The sequence below is a fragment of the Taudactylus pleione genome, unplaced genomic scaffold, assembly GCF_031769625.1.
Source record: "Taudactylus pleione unplaced genomic scaffold, aTauple2 ptg000148l, whole genome shotgun sequence".
Taxonomy (NCBI): Eukaryota; Metazoa; Chordata; class Amphibia; order Anura; family Myobatrachidae; genus Taudactylus; species Taudactylus pleione.
Window position 1 is genome coordinate 2,811,649 of NW_028284550.1, and position 27,751 is coordinate 2,839,399.

The 27,751-nt window shown below is 48.8% G+C and overlaps 1 protein-coding gene across 1 annotated transcript in view; it reads left to right on the plus strand.

Moving 5' to 3' along the window:
• The first annotated feature begins 4,037 nt into the window (after nt 1-4,037).
• Nucleotides 4,038-27,751, plus strand: part of LOC148522295 (CD48 antigen-like) — a 68,531-nt gene continuing 44,817 nt past the window's right edge. Inside the window, exon 1 of the mRNA XM_088474204.1 lies at nt 4,038-4,197. Coding sequence (XP_088330330.1) covers nt 4,134-4,197 — 64 coding nt within the window. The 5' untranslated portion in view covers nt 4,038-4,133. The remainder of the gene's footprint in view (nt 4,198-27,751) is intronic.

The window sequence follows — 27,751 nt, forward strand, 5'->3', positions numbered from 1 at the left end:
ATGCGGTAATGCACTTTGCCAAGGTGAAGTGTGAGCGTGGCCACTTCCGGCAGACGGAAGATGCCGACAGGGACTCAGGACATCACCGCATCGCTGCAAGGAGGAAGAGGTGACCGCTGCCAGGAGACAAAGGTAGGATTAGGGTCAGCTAGTTAGAACCTGTCAGTGACTCCAAAACATCGAGCAAGTGACACCGCCCTCAAAGCCCGCTACATCTACAACCCCCACGGCCCGGCTCCACACAAAATCCCGCTAAAAAGCTATAAACATATAATGGTGAATACCACTATATCATGTCCTGATAATCTGCCATAGATGAGGTGGACAATGCGGAGCCGCCTGCCTGAACGCTTTCCATTGGCACCACGACAACACATCCGCTATTTTGTTATCCATGCCCAGGGCGTGCTTGGCCTTAAAGTTAATATTGTGCCGGAGACAGCCTAGGACCAGCTGCATGGTCAGGTTGATCACTTTTGGGGAAGCTGCGCTCTGCCTGTTGACTGCCTGCACAACTCTGAGATTGTCACACCAGAATGTGATCTCCCTGTTTGCTAGCCTGCCACCCCACAACTCCACCGCTATGATTGGGAACAACTCCAGCAACAGCATGTTCTTTGTCAGCCCACTGTTGCGCCGGCTCGCTGGCCATGGGGAAACACACCATTCTCCCTCCCAACAATGTCCCAAAACCTATGGACCCTGCTGCGTCCATGTACAACTGAAGCTTTTTGCTAGATATTGGTGGTGCTGGCCAGATGCGAATACCATTGAAAAGCTGCAGGAATTGACCCCACATTCCGAGGTCCTCTCTTAGGTCGGCTGACAATGTAATCATGTGATGCTGCTTCCGCACCCCTGCTGTGGCCCTCTCAGGCCTCCTGCAGAAGATTCTTCCCATATGGATAACTCTGCAAGCACAGTTCAGCAGCCCTAGCAATGACTGGAGCTGCTTCAGGGTCATTTTTTTTGCTTTTGAGAATGTGCTAAGCTGCTCTCCCAGTTTGGACACCTTGTCCTCTGGTAGCCTGCATAACTTGTTCTCGGTGTCTAACTCGATACCAAGGTACGAGAGCCTAGTGGTTGGCCCCTCGGTTTTGTCAGCTGCGATGGGTACGTGTGGAAGAGTGCCTTAGTGGTCTTTATTAGTTCCTCGCATTTTGTTGTTCGCCGGCCCTACCACCAAGAAGTCATCTAAGTAATGCGCTATTGTCTTGCTGCCTGTCCCTACTTCTAAACACCAGTGTAGTAATGTGCTAATTTTCTCGAAGGCACATGAAATGGCACAGCCCATAGGCAAACAACAATCGATAAAGTAACTGCCCCCCAGCTTCACGCCCATGAATCTGAACCTTCGGGGGTGCACAGGAAGGAGCCTTAAAGCCGATTCGATATCAATTTTACCCATCAGGGCCCCTTCCCAGCATCCTCTCACTATGCTGAGCGCGTCCTCAAAAGACTGATAGACCACGCTGCGTTGTTGTTTGTCTATTGCGTCATTAACAGATCTTCCTTCTGGGTATGGCATTTGTTGAATGAGTCTGAATTTTCCTGCTGTCTTTAGGTACCACGCCCAGGGGTGACACTACCAGTTGCCGAAGTGGGGGTTCAGGGAAGGGGCCTGCAATGCGCCCCAATTCTACTTCCTTGCGCACTTTCTCCCTCACGATGTGAGGAAACTCCGTGGCTGAGTTCAGGTTACAGGGTGCAGTGCTCCCGTCACTTCGCCTGATACTGGTAGCTTGAACCCTTCTCGGAAACCCATTCGCCAAGAATTCTGCATCTCCCCTGTTGTGGTACCATCCTAGCCATTTCTGCATCTGGTCTAACTTCACCGGGGTCACTGCCTTACATATGACCCTGTGTCCCCGAACCTCTGTCGCCCGGTTTTTGCACACCCCCTGTTCCCCCTGCTCTTTTGAAACATTCCCTAGCTGGGTGCCCGGCCCCACACTTGGTACATGCGCGCTTGAACCTGCACTGATTACCCCTAAGGCATTGTTTGCTGTTGAATGCGAACCATTTTCCTCCTCTTTGCCCCTGCGAGCTAGGCCTCCCTGATGCGTATGCGAGCTTGGCGGACTGACCGTCCCCCTTCCGCTGTGTGACCTCTAGCCATACCTCTATGTCCTTCTTACCAAAATCCAGTGTCCTTCGCCCGTTGTGTTTCTGGCGAAAGGCCTCGTCATACTCTCTCACACATCTTTCCTTTCCCGCTTGCGAACATACCATGTATCATGTTCATATACCTTAACATGTTCATGTGCTCCTCTGGCCTGGTCTTTAGGTAGCATGCTGCAAACATATAAATCCCGTTCAACCATTTGGTATAAGCTTTGTGGCCCATCTCTCCTCCCTTACCGCTGTTGGCTGCGCGGTCCTTCTAGGCCTCATTTGTCATCGCCCTTCACTTTCCCTTCCTTGTTGTGGTTGCACAGGCGTGCTTGCCCTCTGGGCCTAGCCCTTTGTCATTACCCTTAACTCCCAACGTCTTCGGCCGCCCCTGGCCTGCACCCTGTTTACCCTTCCTAAACTGCTTTTTAAACAATCTAAAGAGCCTAGTTAGTCCTGAGTCTGATGCGCCCTGAATCGCTGCCGCTACCATCGGAATCCGATGACCCTGTGTCTGATACCACCACCCCTTTGTTTGTATTGTTCTCACCTCCTTCCTCGCCCTCGGCTGTCTGTGTATTGTCTCCTGGCCGGTGTGAGCCGCCTGGTTCGCCCCCTTGGCCTGGTAACCTCGGGAGGCTGTGCATAAACCCCCCTCCCTTGCTGGACCCCCAGCCCTGTGTCATTGCTTGCTGCTGTGCTCCTGGCTCAGGCCGTGACACCTGGCCCAGGTTACCAGGTGGCTGACTGCTCTGTAGCCCGCAAGGCCCTAGGAGGTTGAGCTGGTTGGACCGCTGCTGGGGGTATAGGGTCAGCCTGTGATGGGCCACAGGCTGCCGGGAAGTGGCGGCTGGGGACTGCCATGCATACGGCCCCCGTTGCCCGGGAGGGGCCTGCAGCTGGGGGGGGGAGTGGGCCCCAGCTGTGGTGAGGAGGCTGACCCTGGCTGTGGGTAGGGTAGTTGGCCTTGCAGGCGGGGACCTGCTGGGGGTAGGGGGCAGGGACCTGCTGGGGGTAGGGGGTGGGGACCTGCTGGGGGTAGGGGGCCTGCTGTGGGTAGAGGGCTGGCGCCTGCTGGGAGTAGGGGGCTGGGAGCAGCTGGGCCGATGGCTGTTGTGGGTGGGGTTGGGGGTGTCCCTGCTGTTGCTCATTTGCTGGAGGCCACCATGGAGGGCGGCAATCGCCTGGTAGTAAGGATTAGGCACAGCCGGTGGCTGGGCAAAGGAAACGGTGATCGCCCCAGTCTGCAGCCCGAACAGGGGAACCGGAAGTGAGTGGCGGCCCTTGGTAGCAGATGTTGGGGGCGGGGTGGCTGAGGGGAAGAGTAAAGGGGAGTGGGAAGCCGCCGTTACCTGCTCTGAGGCTGATGTCCCGGACCACGAAGCCTCGTCCGCGATGGTCAGCCGCCCTTGCTCCGCTCCCGCTTCGAACTCACGCTCGGGTCCCTCTGTTGCTGGCCACCCCTGGCTGTGTTCCTGATGATTTCCTGCTGCTCCCCCGGTCCTGGTCACTGCGGAATCACCGTCCTCTTTGCGTGTTGGTGTTCCTTCCCTGCTGCTGGCCATCGGACCTCACCAGTCTTCCCTTCCCCCGCGGCTCGCAGGAGGTGTCGCAGTTGTGCGATGGAGGCTCCCTGGATCGCTTTGGTCGCTCCATTTCCTTGCGAGTCGTGTATCCGTAGAATGAGGTAAGTCAGATGATCAGCAGCCGAACTATCCTGAACGAAAGTGGTCACCGTGTGTCTTGCTCTGCCCTGCTCCCTCCTTAAATAGCCAGCCTTCTGCGGGGAGGGGTAGCTCCCACTTCCCTCCCCCTATCCTCTCAGGTGTCCCACCCCTTCCCTCCCCCCCCCTTTTACACTGCTATGATCCCAGAGGGGCCATCCATCCCCCCTCACGACTATGCATCGCTTGGTCTCCTGTCTAATAGATTTGCCTCCTCCCATATCAAAGAGCTCGGTGTAGGAAGTAACAGAGCACATAGTGCAGTATCTCGCTCTCTCTTTTCATGAGGGATACGACATGCAGCTACACGTTACAATTACCCTCAGTGTCCTTTTCTCAGCTCTGATCGTCTCTGTCCCAGGTAATGAAACATTATTTGCATATTATTGTCTGTTTAAGTGTCTGTAGGGTGCACTGCACACAGTAAGATATGAACTATTGGTGCTGTTTCTGTTTCCTCATGATAAAGACTGGAGAATTATCTTCTCCCCATTGTATAACTGCTCTATGTAATGTTGTGATTAGTATTCCAAACGTGAACAGTGTTGAGTTTTAGAAGTCAGATTGTTTTTTTTTACATTGAATTTTCTGATGATTGCCGAGTTTCAGGTGGGTTATACTATTTGTGAGTGAGTTATACAGTTTCAGCGCTGGTCACTGTTGTTACGGTGCCCATCCACTAAAAGACCTCAAAACGGCTGCACGATTACGACATTGTAATCGTGCGGTCGTTTGTCAGTCTGTGATGAGCCTGCACTGGACGAGCAGTCATTCAGTGTAGGCGCAATCAATCATCGGCAAACATGCTGAACCTGACGTTATCGTCAGGTTGTCCAGCATGTTTGCCTGATGATAGATGTGTAAATGACCAGTGAGAGGGCATTGCTGGTCGTTTTAGACTTTTTTCCAAACGATTGAACGATAACGATATCGTTCAATCGCTAAATTTAATCGTCTAGTGGATGGGCACCTTTAGGACAGTCCTGTGGTCAAATGATTTTGTTCCCCTCTCTGTTTAAGCAATTTTCTAACCACTGTGTATCCCTCAGACAGCATGTAACAGGGATAGACAGATATGAGGATGGGTTATTTCTACATCTTCTCCTTGGTCTGACTCTGTCGTCTCCGAGCATGATTAACAAAATGCAAATATTCAAATGTGCAGAAACCCATAGCAACCAGGATGGACTAACCAGCCAGTGTCTGGTAGCCATGGGGGTATCAAGGCATTATGGGCCTGATTCGTTACCGATCGCAACAGCGATTATGCACGCAATCGGCCGAGTGTTGCGTTCAGCTCATTCGTATTCGTGTCGCTGTCGACCTATTGACGGTCTACTTTTTTTTTTTACGGTAGACCTATCAATCTACACCCAAAATCGATATGCCGAATGTCGATATTGTGCATGTTGATCATGTCGACAAAAGATACTGAACCCCTTATGAGGTCTCCACTGAGGTCTTAAGTGGTACAGCTGCAATCAATTGTTGATTATAAAGTATCCTGGGTGCAGTGATGGAGATATGGCACCATGTATGGAGATCTCGATGCCTGTAACGCTGTAGTCACAGACCCCGTCGGTGGTGTATATAGACGGGAGAGTGAAGATCCAGGCACCATTTCAGACTCCTGGAACATTATTGCCGTACAGTTGGGATTATCCTGCTAATATGTTACATAATATGTAAGCCTGCTTATTGCAAATTGGATAAGATCTCTGTAGCGGGACATTTGTTAGTGAAGTGGATTTATAATCAATGAACACTCATCGATAATTATATACAGTAGTCAGGACCCATATACGGGGTTAAATTACTGTATTTGTCATTGTATCAAAGTAAGTTATACATTTTTATACTTTATTTGAAGTGAATGTTGTTTAAATATAAGGACATATGTATACAAATGTGTAGAAACCCTAGAAGCGCACAATGGACCTCATTCAGAGTCTCTCGCAAGCGGCCGCTCGCTCGTATATGGCCGATGTTAACAGACCACGCATGCGTGCACTTCGTTGTGCGCATGTGCGTACGAGTCGCTTGTACGGCTTGCGAGCAGGAATTGACTCCCGATAGTTGAGTGACAGATAGCGCCGTTTCTGGGTGGTAACATGGGAAGGTGCTTGTGAACGGGGGAGTGATTGTGCGAGCGCAGGTGTGTCAGGCTACCAAAACGCCGTTTAAAGGGCGTGCATAATTTACAAAGTAGCGTCATGGTACACGTCACCTGAATGTATTTCAGCCAGCACTGATTGCAGTGCTTGCGGCAGGCTAAGGCAACCCCAAGGGCTGCGAGCAGCTCCGATGACTCTCGATGGTCCCGATTAATCCTTCATTTCCCAGAGATGACGTCTGTTGCGAGTGGCAAGGGGGGCGTCTTTAGACACTTGCGAGCGCACTTTGCCGTAGCTCGCTAAAACATAGTGGGCGTCCATACGAGACGCAGTGCGCGCACTTCATTACAATGTCCGGCCCCTTTTTGCCAGCGAGCGATCGCATCTTGCGAGAGACTCTGAATGAGGTCCAATATGTCTTAGAGTCTGCCTTAGAGGTCAAACACAAAAGAGAGGACCTCATTCAGAGGCGGTCATTAGGTGCAAGCGGTCGCTCTGAATCAGGGCGGCCACTTGCATCCTGAACGACCGCCTCCTTGTTGATCGCTAAGCTGTGGATTAACACCCACAGGTCTAGCGACCGACATGGGTGATGGTCGCGATGGTCAAGACCATCGGGGCTTACGATCAGACCCTGAGGTTGGGTCTGGGCACTCATAAGCCCCAGGGAGCTTCCTGCTCTGATCGAGCACGAAGCTCCCCACTGACATCAGCAATAATGTCAGTGGGGCCGCCCCCAAACGGCAAGCGTTCCAGTGGGAACGCCTCCGTTTGGGCAGGCACGTCCCCTGCCCGCCTCCCAAACGGGGTGAGCTGTCGCTCGCCATCGACAGCTCGCCCCGTCTGCTGCGAGACCCCTAGCGATGGAGCATCCGTCGCTAGCCGGGTCTTGCGCATGCACACGACGGAGCCGGCTCCGTCGTGCGCATGCCCAGTGGGGCAACATCGAGTCGGTTGCGAGCGCTCTGCGCTTGCGACCAACTCTGAATGACCCCCAGAGTCCCTAAACTCCCCAACATATAAATAGCAATAAAACAGTAGTGATGATACCTATTATCCAGCACTTTATACTGCTACACAGTACTTGGACTATATGCACCTTTATTTGTTCTTTATGTCTTTTTATGAATTATGGCCCTGAATCAGAGCCGGACGCTCTGACCAGAGCGCTCGCTCTGAATCAGGGCCCACCTCCATTAAAATGGAGCGTCCTCCTGGACGCTCGTATAGCTGTGGGTCACCACCCACAGCATATACGAGCGTCCAACATGATGGTCGCGATGGTCTTGACCATCGCGACCATCGGACTTGCGAGTGAAACCCTGTGGTCGGGTTTCTCAACCGCAAGCCCTGGAGTGATTTTGGCTCTATCAGAGCCAAAATCACTCCCACTGACAGCACTAGTGATGTCAGTGGGGCCGGCTTCAGACGGTAGGCATTCCCATAGGAACGCCTCCGTCTGGCAGGCACGCCCCCGGCACGCCCACCAAAGGGGGCGTGCTGTCAATCAACATCGACAGCACGCCCCCTTTGGTGCGAGACTCCGAGCGAAGGAAAGTCCTTCGCTCGCCGGGTCTCGCGCATGCGCACGACGAAGCTCCCTCCGTCGTGCGCATGCGCAGTGGGGAACATCGACCCACTTGCGAGCGTACTGCCGCTCGCGAGTGGGTCTAAATGACCCCCTATGTTTTTATATACAATAAAATGCTTTTAATCAGCATTTTTTTAAGTGAATACATTTTATTATATTTTTCTATGCTATTCTTTGTTTTAGCAAAACATATCATTGCTCTGTGCGCCAAGAAGTCATCACTACTGTTTTATAAATGTTAGGACAATTTTTCTCATTATTCTCATTGTTTTCTTTCTGCTGTCCCAGATAGGACTAAGATTTACGATTTGTTTAAGCACAGATCCCTCAATGTAAACGTTTTTTGCTCCTTGGTTTATTTAGTTTGGGTAATGCACAAACCAAAATTCTTTGGTAAATGTACTAAAGTGAGAGTTTTTAGAAGTGAGTTTTAAAAGTGATGTTGCCCATAGCAACCACTCAGTTTCTACTTAACATTTAACTAGCACTTTCTAGAATAGCTAGAATCTGATTGGTTGCTATGGGCAAAATCACTTTTAAAACTCACTTCTAAAAACTCTCAGTTTAGTAAATTTATCCCTAGGGGGCTGTCTCTGAACCGGATGCTTCCGCGGCCGCTAGTCTGGCTGCGGCTGCCTGCTCACTACATTCCATGTGGCCGTATGTGGAAGCCTGTCCCGCCCACTGTTCTTACATCCGCAGGCGTCCTCATTAATATCGGGGCTTACACCAGCCCCATGCTGGGTGCAAGTGATCTGCCTGTCACAGACGTCCCATCTCATTCACGCAGCCGACAAGACCACAACACTCCCATGACACCCTCACAAGGTCGTTAAGATCTGTGCAATCACATTTTTGCCAGCCCATTACCGCCAGAAACGCCAATTTTACTGATAGTTTGGTCAAAGGGTAGATCAATCTGTACGCACTAGTGAACTCCATCTGCTTGCTAACGTCTGAATTTGAGCATGTGCAGTCGCAAATGATTTTTCTTTGGCGCATGCGCGGTGTGCTGACATCCGCGAGAACCGACTGCTTTGCCTCTTGCTTCCGCATCAGAATCAGTAGATGTTTTATATCTTTTCAAACTATTAGCGTCTGTATTGCTGTTAATCTAACACTGTTATGAACTCGGGTTTAATGCCCATCAGGCCTTCAGCACTTGGCTTCTGTTATCTCATATCCCTCAAGAGACAGATCTATAGGGCTTTAGGAAGGGACAGAAGATGATCTACAGAAACATCTTTTAAAAGGTGACTAACAATAGGAAGGTGAATAACCTGCTGCTCATATTGTATTCTAACTAAGCTACTTGTATCTGGGGTGACACCAAACCTCTATGCGTGTCTTCTGTGAGCAGCGGTAACCACATGCTAGAGTATATACGATATGTATGTTCCAGTGGCCAGATGAGGTTACTTTATGACTCATATGCACACGAGAGTCCACAGTTGCTGTTCCTTTGGTACATTAGTGCTCTCAGCTCTATCTGCTCTCAGGCAAGAAGCCTCAAAATATCAATGACACCAATACATTTCCTGTGTTCCATTTCCAGCAATGAGGCTAGGAAAATATATGTACAGTAGTTTCAGCACAACTATGGCGGGCGCGTGCACATCACACCTAACCTGCGCAGGGCGGACATGCCGCTGTTCTTTAACAGGATAAAAAACCCTCATACACTCTGCCCAACACCCCTGACATATGCCAGACATGAACCGCCCGCTGCTACAATACGCATTGTCTCCCATGTTTGATCCACAGTGCACACGCATGTCACTGGGAATATATATATATATATATATAGTGATAGAAGCAATGGTGAAGTGGTCAATGGCAGGTATGGTTGTCCTAGATTTTTGCCCAATGTGTTCTAAAAACCCCAAGGAGAAGTCTGTTTTGTAAACAGACCAGAGTATCGGCTTTTGGAAAAGCTGGTTTGGGTCCTGGGGTGAGGATGTGAGGAGAGGGAGGGCTCCATCCACAGGCCACTCCAGGTTTTGGGCCTTTCAGCCTGGTAGCAGGCTCATTTTAACACCTGGAACTGGCTGATTTAAGCTGTGTTCAATTGTAGGTGAGTGTCTCATACCTGGGAGAGCAGGCCGCAGGTTAGCTTGCTCTGAGACACTGTTGGCTGTAAACCAGAAGGTACTGTGGACGGGGATTTTGTTTAGTGTTCTGTTAGATAGGGAACTTGCTGTCTATTTAGTGCCCAGCTGGGCTGGGGTTTATTTTATGTTTTGTTTGATTGTTGAAATTGCGCAATAAAAAGTGGCACCGTCCAGCTTGCACGAAAATCCATGACTGGAGTGCTGTTTCCTGGCTGCTGTGTGTAAGGTGGTGTCCATCTACCCCAGGAGAGGGACCCGCTACCCCGACCTTATCACTATATATATATATATAATTATATATATATATAAAACCATTGCATGCTCACACACAAGAAACCTTTCAATTGTCCCGATCGAGGGGACTGTCTCACTGTCATGAATAACAGGACATTGGCCTGATTTGGGGACAGTTGGAAGATATTTCCCTCTGTATGATGCCTTTACTGATGAGCATACGAGCTGGTCCAATGCTAGGCATACCCCCAGTCAGTGGCATAGCCAAGGGAAAGAGAGTGAGGGATGGGTTTGCAAGAGGAGCTAAAATGCCATCTGTGCAGTGTCAAACTGAGGGAAGGATTAATAGTGGGGTGTCCGGAGCTAGTTTAACCACTTGCCTGATATGGACGCATCATTTGTGACCACAGCAGGCAGTGCGTTAACTGACATAGTCGCAAATCTGGGGAAATCAAAGTTGCGATGGTCGCAATGTTCCAAACATCGACTGGTCCGATATATTTATGACTGATATCTAAAATTTAAAAAAATCAATGTTAATGATATGTTTCATTTTTTATTTAATTTTTATTTAATAAAATCATGTTGGCTACAATTAAAAATAGATGTTCTTGACCCAATTAAATAATAAAAAATAATAATTTCTGAGCGTTTTTGGGGAAAAAAATTGCCAGTTAAGTGATTAAAAAATAATTAAATATTGAATGCAGTCAATTGTGGCCAAGGTAGGGATCCCTATCTCTATCATTTGTATACTATGCCTTAGGGAAATGGTGGTAGCTTTAAATTAAGGACACATAGATTCCTGGAGGAGATCAGGGTAACTGCTCCTCCACTACATTTTATTTTTAATGGTTTTATTTTATATTTCAAAATCGTTAAAATTATCATTTTTCCTTTGAGTTCAAAGCATGTCCAGAGTTGGGCATGCTGGCACTTGTAGTACTGTGAGCTCCAGCCAACCCATGGCTGCCAGATCCATGATCCTTATTCTATCTAGTTCCTCTAGCACTGTACTAAACAAAACATCAGTCTTGCTGCCTACAAACAGTACAAAATAAAAATGTTGAATAGAACAAAAGAATAAAAAAACTACAATTGCTTTTATTTACATGTTGATATTTAAATTTTGAAAGACCTGGGCATGGGGTGCCTATTCTTCCATCTTTGCTGCCCTTCTGTCAGTGCCCCTAAAGTGACATGGCACACCCCCATGTACCGCGACCGCTCCCCTTCCTCATTCGCATCCTGCCGCTCACCTAGTCCTAAGCATGCAATCACAAATGTGAATGGACGTAGGTGTGTAAAGCGTAACAGAATATGCTACCGCTACATAAGTGACTGTTAATAAATAATAATCCATACATTCAAGAACCCATAAAATCATTGACGACTATATTTTATCCACAAGGTTAATCTACAAGGTTGTTTATAAATCTAATTATTTGGGTCCTGCTGATGACGCACATCTTCATTATACTGTCATTAATGTGTTATTCCTTTAGTAAACAGAACGCCGGGACAGACTTCCTGACTCCGAGCGTGAGATTAACACATTGAGAACATAACAGTGATTTTAAATTCAGAAAATAGTCCTTGCAGATTTATGATCCAGCCTGGTACAAGTGATATGCAGGAGTATAGAATGAAGATGATACATAGAAACATAGAATTTGACGGCAGATAAGAACCACTTGGCCCATCTAGTCTGCCCTTTTTGGTAACCTCAACCCTATGTGATCCTCAGTTCATTGTAAGTTGTCATCCTCACATCCCAGTGTCTCCTAAACATTTTGGGGCCTATTCATTAATAAATACAAAAACTCCTTGCAAATTATAGATCTGACTTGTCGCAATTTACAGTGGCAGATCCAACTCTACCTCCGAAAAGCAGCTGTTCCTTGTTCGCTAACATTCACACTTTCGCCTCTAAGTAGTAGTGGCAAAAGTTTACACTGCCAGGCGGAACCCGGTTCCCCCTGGCAGTGTTACTGGGCATGCATGTGAGGGCTGGAGGAGGCGGAGGGTTCCGAAAGGATCTCTTTTTGTAATCCGGATCTTCTTCCAATAGGTAAGTATCCTGAGTCAATCTCTGAAAACAAATTGATGAATAGTCGGAAAAGATGGGGTGTTCACTGTGCTTGATCCAAATACCTGACCAGCAGTGTGAGCAATATGCCGCTGGATCAAGGATGGCTGACGGCAAGGCAGTGCCACGAGCCGCTGGAGGTAGAGGAGCAGCCGGCACTAGAGTATCTGAATGGCTGTTTGTCTATGCCAACTGAGTGTCAGGTTTAGGGAGGCTGCCAGCAGTGTAGATAATGTGCCGTTATCTGGGATGGCTTCCGGCAAGGTGGTTCCACACGCTGTCAAATAGAGAGAAGCAGCCAGCAGTAGTGTAACCTGGGTGGCCTTCCATCTGGTGTAGTGGGTTCCACTTCAACAGAGATCTTATAGGTGAATGTGCCTGAACTGCTAGGAGCTGGTCCATGTAGTATGTGGCCATCGATGCGTTTCATTCCCTAGCAACAGGAACTTTCTTAAGAGCTTGAAGGCCATTCAGATACTCCAGTGCCCCGCCTCTTCTCTCCCTCCAGCGGCACTTGGCATTGCCTAGCCAACAGCCATCCTTGGTCCAGTGGCATATTGCTTTCACTGCAGGCTACCTTCACCTACCTGACAGCCAACATCACGATATCCAGTGCCATCCCACTGCTCCACATCGTACTCTGCCCACCTTGGCACCCTGGTGCCAGTGGATCTTTATTAAGAAGCATCATATTCCAACAAAGACCTAGGGAGGCCCTTCAACAAAGGCAAAGAATCTTTTTGGGACTTGTTTATCCATTTGGAGGTCATCTTTTTTACTACTAGTTTCATTACTAAGTGTCTACTAATTGGCTATTATACTACATTAACAAATTAACAACAAATAATAACCTGACTAACCGTCTGCAAGTGACACCTGTCTGGACAGAGTCTTGCTTCCCCCTAAATACCATTTTCTTGCTGACAGCTTACCTACTTTCAGTTTCATTAAATATGTGTATTGTTCTATTTTTTTAGTAGTTTGTGATGTTTTAGTTGTGCGATTATATGTGTTATATATCTTTTCTAGTAATAGTTTGCGGTTATTTTCCAGTGTATGTATATTTACTTTTACAGAACCATAAGTCTTGTTCCTCATATCAAAAAGCAGTCAAGTATTTTGATAGACTTCAAGCGCCGTTGAACGCCCGATCTTTGCCTTCTAGTTAGAGGCCCCCGCAAAGCCTTCCTTCTACTAGCAGCTATTCATGGGTGCCTTCTCTAGTGCTAGAGCAGGCCGGTACTGCACCCTGTGCTGGCCCCGCCCATGAACATGTGACACATTGTCACATCAAGGGTGCGGGGCACTGCCTCAAGACGCTGCCGATGGCTGTACGAGCTGCAGGGTGTGTATACGGAGCATCAGCGATACTGGCTGCAGGGCGCCATTCCGGGCACACTTCAAGCCAAATACAGGGGCCGTGGGACAGCGACCTAGAGCGCCGGCTGCGCTTGCACACCCCTAGTTATGGCCCTGACTTTCCTTAATGAAGGTCGTAAGTGTTTTCCATTTGAATATTTAAAAAAAAAATTAGCACCTACAGTCCCCCCAGTTTTTGTGAATAACCGTCTCAAAATATCTTTTGATAAGTAGTTGTTCCCATACTTCTCCTTTTTACTTCTGTTTAATTTGTTTTCTATAAAAGAAAGCTTTAATAACACAAATGTTTTGTAAGTTCTCCAATCTGAATATATGATAACATTGTCATCATAGGGAAGGCATCGGTCATCCTGGTTCAGCATAATTAACCTAAAATCAATGCTAGAAGGAAAACTGTGATTTAATTGTAGTGACACATATAATTGTGTAGGTAGATTTGGGATTTATGGGCTCCCCTCTTTCAAATATTTACATTTACAATTTCCCTATTGATTATTCTGTGATTGTGTATAAAACATTGTGAAAACTTGTAATTTAGAAATTCTGGGGCTTTCCAGACCACTGATCTCCCTCTACATGCTGCCGTAATTCACTTCTCTTCTGGGATGTCCGGGAGAATCCCAAATGTGGTGACGAAGGAGGAGGGGGGGGAATATTGGTGTGTTGGGGTACTCCCGGGCTTCAGTGAAGTAGGGGGTCCGGAACCGTAATTACATGATTTGGGTATTGTGTTATTACAGGGGGAAGCTCCTGCACCACCGATCCCGACCTCCCCAGATCTCTCAGAGGTCACATTTAAAAAATGCTGTTATGTATTCAGATTGCATATTTGCCTTCTGTCTAACAGCTTATTTGACATTTGTTTAGACCGGTGGTTCTCAAACTCGGTCCTCAAGACCCCACACAGTTCATATTTTCCAGGTCACCCAGCAGGTGCACAGGTGTAGTCATTACTCACTGACACATTTCCCAGGTCACCCAGCAGGTGCACAGGTCTAGTCATTACTCACTGTCACATTTCCCAGGTCACCCAGCAGGTGCACAGGTCTAGTCATTACTCACTGTCACATATCCCAGGTCACCCAGCAGGTGCACAGGTGTAGTCATTACTCACTGACACATTTCCCAGGTCACCCAGCAGGTGCACAGGTGTAGTCATTGCTCACTGACACATTTCCCAGGTCACCCAGCAGGTGCACAGGTGTAGTCAATACTCACTGACACATTTCCCAGGTCACCCAGCAGGTGCACAGGTGTAGTCATTACTCACTGACACATTTCCCAGGTCACCCAGCAGGTGCACAGGTGTAGTCATTACTCACTGACACATTTCCCAGGTCACTCAGCAGGTGCACAGGTGTAGTCATTACTCACTGACACACTTTAAAGGATCCACAGGTGGAGCTAATTATTTCACTTGTGATTCTGTGAGGAGACCTGGAAAACATGCTGTTTGGGGTCCTGAGGACCAAGTTTGAGAACCTATGGTTTAGACCCACATTGTCGGGGGAAGAATATATAGAATAGATTACCACTGGTAACTTTGAGTGAAATGTGTCATTTTATTACTTGATGTACATATGGAAATGCTGTTCTCCACCGAAGTCCAACGTGCTGATGCCTATCAGCTCCCAGTAAAAGTAGAGGATGAGGCCTGATCGCAAGCTGCTCTGAGGTGGCGCAAAATACAGTGGGAATCAGTGGCAAATGCAGGATTTCCAGAGGGGGGTTTCCAAAGTCTTAATTTTAGAGTGAGTGTGGCCTGTCAATGAAGAGGGCAGAATTAGTACTTAACCAGCTTTAATAAGCGTTATACAAAGTGTATTGTGTGTATTAATTCCAGCATATACAGGACCAGAGATCACAGTAACCCATTAGATGCGGCAGTAGGGCCATCCTCCCTAGCATTTATATTAGATGTGGGCACCATTCCAGACCATTGGAGAAAGTCTGGGAGCCTGAGGAAGCAGCAGAAGGACCTAGCACTGCCCTGGACATATATGTACATATTGGGCTCTATAGCAGCACATCCCTAACATTGAATGTTTTCCAGATCTCCTAGTTGGTGCACAGGTTATTTATTACTGGCTGATACATGTTAAAAGATCCACAGGTGGTGCTAATTATTTCATTTGTGATACTGAGAAGAACATGCAGCACTAGTAACATTCTATTATATTACTATTTCTATTGTGGTCATGGTGTGGGCTGGGGAGGGGGGTTTCCAGGCAGACGGAAAACCCCCTGCGTTTGCCTATGGGAATGGGCACACACAGCAAGGAATAACCCCCCAATCACTCCTTCCATCTGCATCTGCAGACTTTCTCCCCTGCAAATGCAGCCATCCTGATCTGTATATGTACACGCCGCCAAACATTGGAGGTGAGCTGACCCGGACAGAAGGTGTGGCCATGCCATGGAAATGGCATGGTCAGGCTTAGCACTGCCTTTAAATCATCTCCCCTGCCATTCTTTCACTGCCACAAGCACCAGTGGCAGGAGTGTGTGGCACCCGTTCCCTGAGCAGCGATGAGCAGACATAACTCCCAAATCATGAGAGCAGGACAGAGCAATTGAATAGGGACTGTCCTGCGGCAATCGGGGAGGTAGAGAGGTATCCTACTGTATGAGCGTTTGAGAGTGTGTGTATGCAGCCACTTACATCGACATGCCGGCGACACTCCTATAACGCACCCACAAGACGGACCATCTCCCTGCGTGCGCTCAGACCCCTCCCTGTCACCGCCCACTACATTTACATACACATCTCCCTGCGTGCGCTCAGACCCCTCCTTGTCACCGCCCACTACATTTACAATACACATCTCCCTGCGTGCACTCAGACCCCTTCCTGTCACCGCCCACTACATTTACAATACACATCTCCCTGCGTGCGCTCAGACCGCTCCCTGTCACCGCCCACTACATTTACAATACACATCTCCCTGCGTGCACTCAGACCCCTCCCTGTCACCGCCCACTACATTTACAATACACATCTCCCTGCGTGCGCTCAGACCCCTCCCTGTCACCACCCACTACATTTACAATACACATCTCCCTGCGTGCGCTCAGACCCCTCCCTGTCACCGCCCACTACATTTACATACACATCTCCCTGCGTGCGCTCAGACCTCTCCTTGTCACCGCCCACTACATTTACAATACACATCTCCCTGCGTGCGCTCAGATCCCTCCCTGTCACCGCCCACTACATTTACATACACATCTCCCTGCGTGCGCTCAGATCCCTCCCTGTCACCGCCCACTACATTTACAATACACATCTCCCTGCGTGCGCTCAGATCCCTCCCTGTCACCGCCCACTACATTTACATACACATCTCCCTGCGTGCGCTCAGACTCCTCCCTGTCACCGCCCACTACATTTACAATACACATCTCCCTGCGTGCGCTCAGATCTCTCCTTGTCACCGCCCACTACATTTACAAAACACATCTCCCTGCGTGCGCTCAGATCCCTCCCTGTCACCGCCCACTACACTTACATACACATCTCCCTGCGTGCGCTCAGACTCCTCCCTGTCACCGCCCACTACATTTACATACACATCTCCCTGCGTGCGCTCAGACCCCTCCCTGTCACCGCCTACTACATTTACAATACACATCTCCCTGCGTGCGCTCAGACCCCTCCCTGTCACTGCCCACTACATTTACAATACACATCTCCCTGCGTGCTCTCAGACCCCACCTAATCACCGCTCACTACATTTACATACACATCTCCCTGCGTGCGCTCAGACCCCTCCCTGTCACCACCCACTACATTTACAATACACATCTCCCTGCGTGCGCTCAGACCCCTCCCTGTCACCGCCCACTACATTTACATACACATCTCCCTGCGTGCGCTCAGACCCCTCCCTGTCACTGCCCACTACATTTACAATACACATCTCCCTGCGTGCGCTCAGATCCCTCCCTGTCACCGCCAACTACATTTACATACACATCTCCCTGCGTGCGCTCAGACCCCTCCCTGTCACCGCCCACTACATTTACATACACATCTCCCTGCGTGCGCTCAGACCTCTCCTTGTCACCGCCCACTACATTTACATACACATCTCCCTGCGTGCGCTCAGATCCCTCCCTGTCACTGCCCACTACATTTACATACACATCTCCCTGCGTGCGCTCAGACCCCTCCCTGTCACCACCCACTACATTTACAATACACATCTCCCTGCGTGCACTCAGACCCCTCCCTGTCACCGCCCACTACATTTACATACACATCTCCCTGCGTGCGCTCAGATCCCTCCCTGTCACCGCCCACTACATTTACAATACACATCTCCCTGCGTGCGCTCAGACCCCTCCTGTCACCGCCCACTACATTTACATACACATCTCCCTGCGTGCGCTCAGACCCCTCCCTGTCACCGCCCACTACACTTACATACACATCTCCCTGCGTGCGCTCAGACCCCTCCCTGTCACCGCCCACTACACTTACATACACATCTCCCTGCGAGCGCTCAGATCCCTCCCTGTCACCACCCAGTACATTTACAATACACATCTCCCTGCGTGCACTCAGACCCCTCCCTGTCACCGCCCACTACATTTACATACACATCTCCCTGCGTGCGCTCAGACCCCTCCCTGTCACCGCCCACTACATTTACATACACATCTCCCTGCGTGCGCTCAGACCTCTCCTTGTCACCGCCCACTACATTTACATACACATCTCCCTGCGTGCGCTCAGATCCCTCCCTGTCACTGCCCACTACATTTACATACACATCTCCCTGCGTGCGCTCAGACCCCTCCCTGTCACCACCCACTACATTTACAATACACATCTCCCTGCGTGCACTCAGACCCCTCCCTGTCACCGCCCACTACATTTACATACACATCTCCCTGCGTGCGCTCAGATCCCTCCCTGTCACCGCCCACTACATTTACAATACACATCTCCCTGCGTGCGCTCAGACCCCTCCTGTCACCGCCCACTACATTTACATACACATCTCCCTGCGTGCGCTCAGACCCCTCCCTGTCACCGCCCACTACACTTACATACACATCTCCCTGCGTGCGCTCAGACCCCTCCCTGTCACCGCCCACTACATTTACATACACATCTCCCTGCGTGCGCTCAGACCTCTCCTTGTCACCGCTCACTACATTTACATACACATCTCCCTGCGTGCGCTCAGATCCCTCCCTGTCACTGCCCACTACATTTACATACACATCTCCCTGCGTGCGCTCAGACCCCTCCCTGTCACCACCCACTACATTTACAATACACATCTCCCTGCGTGCACTCAGACCCCTCCCTGTCACCGCCCACTACATTTACATACACATCTCCCTGCGTGCGGTCAGATCCCTCCCTGTCACCGCCCACTACATTTACAATACACATCTCCCTGCGTGCGCTCAGACCCCTCCTGTCACCGCCCACTACATTTACATACACATCTCCCTGCGTGCGCTCAGACCCCTCCCTGTCACCGCCCACTACACTTACATACACATCTCCCTGCGTGCGCTCAGACCCCTCCCTGTCACCGCCCACTACACTTACATACACATCTCCCTGCGAGCGCTCAGATCCCTCCCTGTCACCACCCACTACATTTACAATACACATCTCCCTGCGTGCACTCAGACCCCTCCCTGTCACCGCCCACTACATTTACATATACATCTCCCTGCGTGCGCTCAGATCCCTCCCTGTCACCGCCCACTACATTTACAATACACATCTCCCTGCGTACGCTCAGACCCCTCCCTGTCACCGCCCACTACACTTACATACACATCTCCCTGCGTGCGCTCAGATCCCTCCCTGTCACCGCCCACTACATTTACATACACATCTCCCTGCGTGCGCTCAGACCCCTCCCTGTCACCCGCCCACTACACTTACATACACATCTCCCTGCATGCGCCTGAAGTTACAACTGCGACTCTGTACGGACACAATCGGTACGTACTTTTGAATCTTTCCCTCCGTGACCAATTAGGAAGCCTCCACTGAGAGTAAACTGCACCAAACTGTTATTCTAAATATGTTTTAAATATATACAGAGCAAGGCAGCTGCCCGGCATCACACAGACAGTCCATCACACAAACACAGATGGTTTGTGAGTTTGTAGATGTTATGAAGAAGAAAAAAAAAACCTTCTCATCTGTGATCTTCATCTCCCCAGGCATTTCCCACTACATCCACCCCAAGCCACTTTCCCGAAAGTTATTTCTATATTCACCACTTGGCTGACCTTATTACCTCCTCTCATTGGTGGTCAGTGGTTCCCTCCAGGCTATAGTCCCTTTGGCTGATGGAAAGCCAATAAGGATCTCATTCAGACCTGATTGCAAGTTGCGGCCGCTCGCTGGCAAAAAGGGGCCGGAAATTTAAATGAAGCGCTCGCACTGCGTCGTGTAAGGACTCCCTCTATGTCTTTGCGAGCTATGGCAAAGTGCGCTTGCAAGTGTATAAAGACGGCCCCTTGCCACTCGCAACATACGTCATCTCCGGGAAATGAAGGATTAATCGGGAACATCGAGAGCAATCGGAGCTGCTCGCAGTGCTTGAGGTTGCCTTAACCCGCCGCAAGCACAGCGATCAGTGCGGGCAGAAATACATGCAGGTGACATGTACAATGACGCTACTTTGCTAATTATGCACGCCCTTTAAACAGCGTTTTGACATCCTGACACGCCTGCGTCCGCAACAACACTCCCCCGTTTACAAGCACCTTCCCCTGTTACCACCCACACACGGCACTATCTGTCACTCCAAGCAGCGACCTGAAGAGGCTTACGAGCAACCGAAAACAGATTGCAAAGACTGGCTTGCGCACGCGCACGTGCGAATTATACGCATGCGCAGACGGGCGGAAACTTAGCGACCGAGTCTGAATCAGGTCCTAAATTCAATTACTGTATGTCACAAGGTTTGCTTTCAAAGAAATCACAGGTGGTCTCAGACAATTACGAGGTCTATTGAACAAGCAGTGTTAGGCCAAAGGCATCTACGACGGATTGCTGTATTTATGAAGATCTAAACACCAGAGGTATCACGGATATCGCAGATGTAAACTTGCATTGTAGCATGGTTTGTTCCATGTGCAAAGTTTTTGCATAACGGTGGGTTTCGTTCTGAACGAAATGAAATAGTTACACACGTGACCATTTCAGTGAGTACAAATGAACACACTTTATTTACAAGTAACAAAAAAACAATTAACATACAAAGTATACAGTATACTCAACTTTTGTCTATATATTCAGATGACACCAGTAGTTCATCATCTTCAACATAAGATGTACTTCATGTTCATCTTCATCTGGGGAGCCCTTGTTTCAACATCGCCCAGGTAGTTCAATTTAAATTGCAGGCACCCTACTGCAGTCTAAGGGCCTGATTCAGAGCCGGACGCAATTAGCGCTCGCTCGTCCTGAAAATAGGGATGGCTATTCAAATCAAACGTTCACTCTTTGCAGTCTGTTCACGCCTCTAGGTCTGAACGACGCGAACAAAACTTGCAGACTTTTTTTGGAAAAATACGCCCCCTGGCCGCTCGCATCCTACGTCATGTCCGCTATTTATTAGATTAATCGAGTACATCGAACAGCGTATGAACTGCTCGCTATTCTTGGGGTTGGTTGCGAGCAGTTCTGGCTATAAAATAACCCAGTGACGTGGTCAATGACGCTGCTGTTTTAATTATGCACACCCATAAAACGCCCGTTTTGACCTTTAAGCACACCTGCGTTCGGATCTCCACTCCCCGTTTTCAAGCACCTTCCCCTGTTACCACCCACATACGCCTCCTCCTGTCACTCAAATTATCAGGCATTTGCTATTTAGCGAGCACATGAATTTCGACCGCACTGACTGGTTCGCGCATGCGTATAACGATCCGTACGCATGCGCAGTTGGGCAAACATCGCTTGGAACGAACGAGCGGCCCGCTTACGAGCGGCTCTGAATCAGGCCCTAAGGTCCATGCACGAGCCAAAGAGCCTTTGCCTAGGCCTTGATTTATATACCATAGTATGGGTGTTGGCTTTCCGGATATTAAGCCCATATTAGTTACAAACAGGGTACCAAGCACTGATTAGTACAACATAGTATGGACCATTCTTACATCTTGCACATGCTCTGTAAGCATTAACATATACTACCAGACAAAGAAATACAGTAATGACGTGTCCTGATATCTGGAGATAAACTCTCAAAGCCCCCTTGTGTAGAATCTCAGTAACCCATAGTCCTTAGGGGGTCATTCAGACCCGTTCGCGAGCAAAGGACGCTCACAAACGGGTCAATGTTGCCCCACTGCGCATGCGCACGACGGAGGGAGCTCCGTCGTGCGCATGCGCGAGACCCGGAGAGCGACGGGCTCTCCATCGCTCGGGGTCTCGCACCAAAGGGGGCGTGCTGTAGATGGTGAGTGACAGCATGCCCCCTTTGGTGGGCGTTCCGGGGGCGTGGCTGCCAGACGGAGGCGTTCCCATGGGAACGCCTACCGTCTGAGTCCGGCCCCACTGACATCACTAGTGATGTCAGTGGGAGTGATTTTGGCTCTGATAGAGCCAAAATCACTCCTGGGCTTGCGGCAGCGAGACCCTACCGCAGGGTCTCATCGCAAGCCCGATGGTCGCGATGATCTTGACCATCGCAACCATCATCATGGACGCTCGCATAAGCTGTGGGTGGTAACCTACAGCTATGCGAGCGTCCATGAGGACGCTCCGAAAACAGGTAGGAGGGCCCTGATTCAGAGCGAGCGCTCTGGTCAGAGCGTTCAGCTCTGAATCAGGCCTTTAGTATCTTACAATGGTCATTCTATTGGAATGTGGCTCACTGACTACTGATAACACCATATAAGTTATGGATGGCTCATTATACATCTCTGATAGTGACAGGTACAAGTTGGCCCCTCAATTTATGTCTTGTTTGACCCCAAAAGGTTATCTGACCAGTCTGTGCATAGACTGCATGAATACAATATCCTTTTCAAACCTCAATGGGGCCCAGCACAGGTTGTGTGTTACAACTTATATTCCTATGTAGACATTAATTATTTAACCTACTGGTTACAGTTTTAATATTTTTTGTTATTTGCTATCAACTGAATGGAATCATACTGTAACTTGTTACACATGTCATAACAACTGTTTCTACATGCTTAGCGGACTCACTCACGTTGGCCCCTAAGTGACTAAAAGTTTCTCTATAAATGTCCTTATCTACATAACTCCCCCTCCTCCCTCACAGTATAGGAGCAGACATGTGCAGGACTCCACTTGACGATCCAGTGATAGAAAATAGCTAAGCGGAAAATCATTGTAACTTGTTATATTTGCGCGGTTTTGCTTATACAATGACTGTATATTTATTTAACCACAAGAAAGCCCTATTTGTCATCTGTAAGCAGAGCCAAATGTATAGGGGGAACATAGGCCCTCATTCAGAGCCGGACGCTCTGAGCAGAGCGCTCGCTCTGAATGAGGGCCGTCCACCATAAAAATGGAGCGTCCTCCTGGACGTTCGTATAGCTGTGGGTCCCCACCCACAGCTCATACGAGCGTGGAGGATGATGGTCGCGATGGTCTTGACCATCGCGACCATCGACAGTGTGACCAGAAGCCTGTGGTCGGGGTTTTCGACCACAAGCCCTGGAGTGATTTTGGCTCTATCAGAGCCAAAATCACTCCCACTGACATCACTAGTGATGTCAGTGGGGCCGGCTTCTGACGGTAGGCATTCCCTTGGGAACGCCTCCGTCTGGGAGGCACGCCCCCGGCACGCCCACCAAAGGGGGCGTGCTGTCAATCAACATCGACAGCACGCCCCCTTTGATCAGACACAACGAGCGAAGGAAAGTCCTTCGCTCGTCGCGTCTGGCGCATGCGCACGACGGAGCTCCCTCCGTCGTGCACATGCGCAGTGCACACCATCGACCCACTTGCGAGCGGACAGCCGCTTGCAAGTGGGTCTGAATGAGGCCCATAGTCTAGTAACTCACAGTGAAGTCATACAGTATGAAATTTCCCAAAGTAAATGGATGTCCTCAGTTGCAAAAACTGGGGAAAGCACAATACACTGAAACCCCCTAGTACTTTTATTTAAAGCATAAATTAACAAATAATTGAAAATAAAATTAATGCTGAAGCCTTCCCCCCCCCCCACACTCCTTTTCCTCCCCTCCTCTCATTCTCCTTTCCTGTCCTCCAGCCTGTCCCTCTTTCTCATTTACTAAAATGAGAGTTTTTAGAAGTGGAGATGCTGCCCATAGCAACTAATCAGATTCTAGCTATTATTTTCTATAAAGTGTTAGATGAAAGTTAAGTACAATCTGATTGGTTGCTTTGGGCAACATCTCTACGTCTTAAAACCTGCACTTTAGCAAATATACCCCTCACTCTCTCTTCTTCGCCCTCTTTTATTCTTCTTCTGATCTTTTATCTGAGTACAGCTCCTGTGTTCGAGTCTTTGAAATGCCTTGTGCTGCCTTAAACTCTCTTTGATATTAGTTCCCGTCGACTGGAGACTCGCCCTCCCGCTGCGCATAGCTGACTCTGTACTTTTTTGTTCTGTATACAATTTGACGCTGTACCTGTTACTTTACTACAAAGACAAACCCAATAAATTAAGGAAAAAAGAGAAGATTGAAGTGTACAAACACAAAAACACAACCATTTGAAATATAAAGACAACAATTATTTAGGTTACACTAGTGCTTACCAATTTTGTAATAAACTTTAATACCAACAATGGTATAGAAAAAAAAAATAATGTAGCTGTCCACGTCATTGGACCCCACATGCTGGAGAAAGGTGGTGCTGGGGCAGCAACCAGGCTGACCCCCTTTATCCATACTTCCCAACATGACCCATTCCAGGAGGGTCACAATGATCTGCGCCTGGACTTCCCTCTTCAAAAAAATCATGGGCCCCGCACAAAAATACTATAAATGAAGTGTTTAAATCTGCACTCAGGAGCTCATTCCGAGCCGCTCGCTAGTTGCGTTCGCTCGCTCCCTGCGTATGCAAAACCAGCGCACGCCCAGCAAGGCAGGCGATCGCACGCCTAGGCATTAGCACGCCCACTATGTCTTGGCGTGCGATCACTTAGTGTATGCAGATGCCCACCAGCCATTCTTAAGACGCCCACTTGCGCACGTCATCTCCTGGAAGTGCATGAAAACATTGGTACATCGAGCACCATCGGATGCGATCGCAGCGCTTAAGGTTGACTATACCCTGCCGCAAGCACTGCGATCACTTCAGAGTGAAATCCCACCAAGTGACGTGTACTATGACACTACCTATTAAATATGCACGTTTCTGAAACGGCGTTGAGAGACTCAGGTACGCATGCGTTCGCACCTCCACTCCCCGTTTCCAGTGGTCAGCCCCTGTCACCACCCGCAAACGGCCTCTCCTCTTGCTCACTCTACTGGGAAGTCTACACGCAGCGAGCGAACGCATCCCGATCGATAATGTGATCAGCGCTATCGTCATCCTAATTTTTGCACCTGGAACATGTACGTCACTGAGGGAACAAAAATGGCCGTTTTGCGCTCAACTCTGCCCTTAGATCGCTAATGACACTTGTAACAAATTGTGAAGAAAGTGAAATCATAATGCATACACCAGTGCAGATAAGGGTTAATGAGAAAGCATCGGAACCATATGTTTTGATTAATTACAATCTGATGGAAATAAGGGAAGTAAAGGTGTGATGCTAGGGGAAATAGGCACAATGAGAACATAACAGGCACATCATCTGGACTTTGTCATGAATGATGATGTTAAACAAAACTTAAGCAAATAAAGGCAGCTGCACTATTCAGGCATCTATGTACCAAACACTGTGGGTGCTCGCTAACTGCACGCAATGCCCATATTCACACCACACATCCCAATGGCTACTGACCGGAGATGGAGAGGGAATTTGGACGCAGAGAGAGGCAATATCAGTCAGAGCTGGATTAACCGGGTGGCCCCGGCTGTTGCCCAGGGCCCCCCCACACATAGCTACATCACCAGCATGGGGGCACTGTGGGATATGTGAACTTGGGTTTTGTGTTGCACAATGTGAACCGGGGCACTACAGTGTGTTCAACAAATTTGTGGTGCTGGCATTACTTACACATTATACTTATGTAACAACAGCGCCAGCAAAACGTATTGACAAGTGTATGGGTAGGTGCCCCCGGGGGCCCCCACAAACCTTATTCTGGCCCTGATTTTGGTGGGCGTTTCTGGGTGGTAACAAGGGGCTGGCTCGCCAGGAGTGTGATCGTTGCGGTCAGCGGCTGTGTCTAAAGTAGGGGTGTGCACCGGCCACTTTTCGTGTTTTGTGTTTTGGATCTGGATCTTTCTTCCTGTTTTGGATCTGGATTGGTTTTGCCAAAACCACCCTTCCGTGTTTTTTGGGTTCTGGGTTTTGTGTTTTGGATCTGTATTTTTTTGAAAAAAAGCATAAAAACAGCTAAAATCACAGAATTTGTAGGTTTTTCTGCTCCTATGCTATTATTAACCTCAATAACCTTAATTACCACTCATTTCCAGTCTATTCTGAACACCTCACACCTCACAATAGTGTTTTTATGTCCAAAAGGTTGCACCGAGGTAGCTGGATGACTATGCTAAGCGACACGAGTGGGCGGCACAAACACGTGACCCATCTAGGCGTGATACTGCAGTGGCAGACAGGAAGGCAGTTTGAAAAACTAGGCCCCAAACAGAACATAATGCAAAGAAAAAAAAGAGGTGCAAGATGGAATTGTCCTTGGGCCCTCCCACCCACCCTTATGTTGTATAAACAGGACATGCACACTTTAACAAACCAATCATTTCAGCGCCAGGGTCTGCCACACAACTGTGGCTGAAATGATTGGCTCGTTTGGGCCCCCACAAAACAAGCTGGCAATTAATCTGTCCCTGCACAAACTGGCTCTACGGAGGCAAGATGTCGTCCTCATCCTCCTCATCCACCGATTCCTCACCCTCTTCAGTGTTGTGTACATCCTCATCCTCACAGAGTATTAATTCGTCCCTGCTGGAATCCACAACCACAGGTCCCTCTGTACGATCTGGAGGCTGGTCTCCCTGGAAGAGTTGATAATTCATTTTATGAACATCATCTTCTCCACATTTTGTGGAAGCAACCTCCTACGCCTTTCGCTGACAAGGTTCCCGGCTGCACTAAACACTCTTTCGGAGTACACACTGGAGGGGGGGCAACTCAGATAAAATAGAGCCAGTTTGTACAGGGACCTCCAAATTGCTTCTTTTTCCTGCCAGTACAGGTACGGACTGTCTGACATGCCTACTTGGATGCTGTCACCGATGTAATCCTTTAACAGACAGACGCACGCTTGTCGCTGCTGCTTTAAGGATGCACGTGCGGCTACATCGCACACAAGTCACAAACACATAAAAAAAATAGTTTTTTATTTTTTGGAGCACTTTGAGGGTTACACCACCCTTTAACAGACAGACGCACGCTTGTCGCTGCTGCTTTGAGGATGCAAGTGCGGCTACAGCCCACACAATTCACAAAGACAGAAAAAAAAAGAAGAATATTTTTATTGTTCGTGGAGCACACTTTGAGGGTTACACCACCCTTTAACAGACATACGCACGCTTGTCGCTGCTGCTTTGAGGACAGTATCATATGCAGTGACAGTAGACTTGTCAAAAATTGTTGGCACGTCCTTCAGTCCGGACCAGATATCCAAACCAGCCCTTGACTTATGACACAGGCGCACGCTTGGCGCTGCTACTGTGTTGATGCACGTGCGGCTACATCGCACACAAGTCACAAACACATAAAAAAAATAGTTTTTTATTTTTTGGAGCACTTTGAGGGTTACACCACCCTTTAACAGACAGACGCACGCTTGTCGCTGCTGCTTTGAGGATGTAAGTGCGGCTACAGCCCACACATTTCACAAAGACAGAAAAAAAAATAAGATTTTTTTTATTGATTGTGGAGCGCACTTTGAGGGTTACACCACCCTTTAACAGACAGACGCACGCTTGTCGCTGCTGCTTTGAGGATGCAGGTGGAATCTAGACGGGATTTGGAACCGAGGACACACTACCTCCATCGATTGTTTAAATCCCACTGCACTAATGGCGGATACCGGACGCACGTCTAACACCAACATAGCAGTCAAGGCCTCAGTTATACGTTTTGCTTCAGGATGACTGCTGTCGTACTTCATCCTCATCGCTAGGGACTGTTGGAGGGTCAATTGTTTAGTAAAAGTAGTGGTGTTCCTACTTACTCTCTGGGATGATGAACAACTCCCAGCAGCAGCAACAGCACTAGGAGGAAGTGGTTCTTGATCTTTCCCTATTTTATTTTTATCAGAGAAAGTTT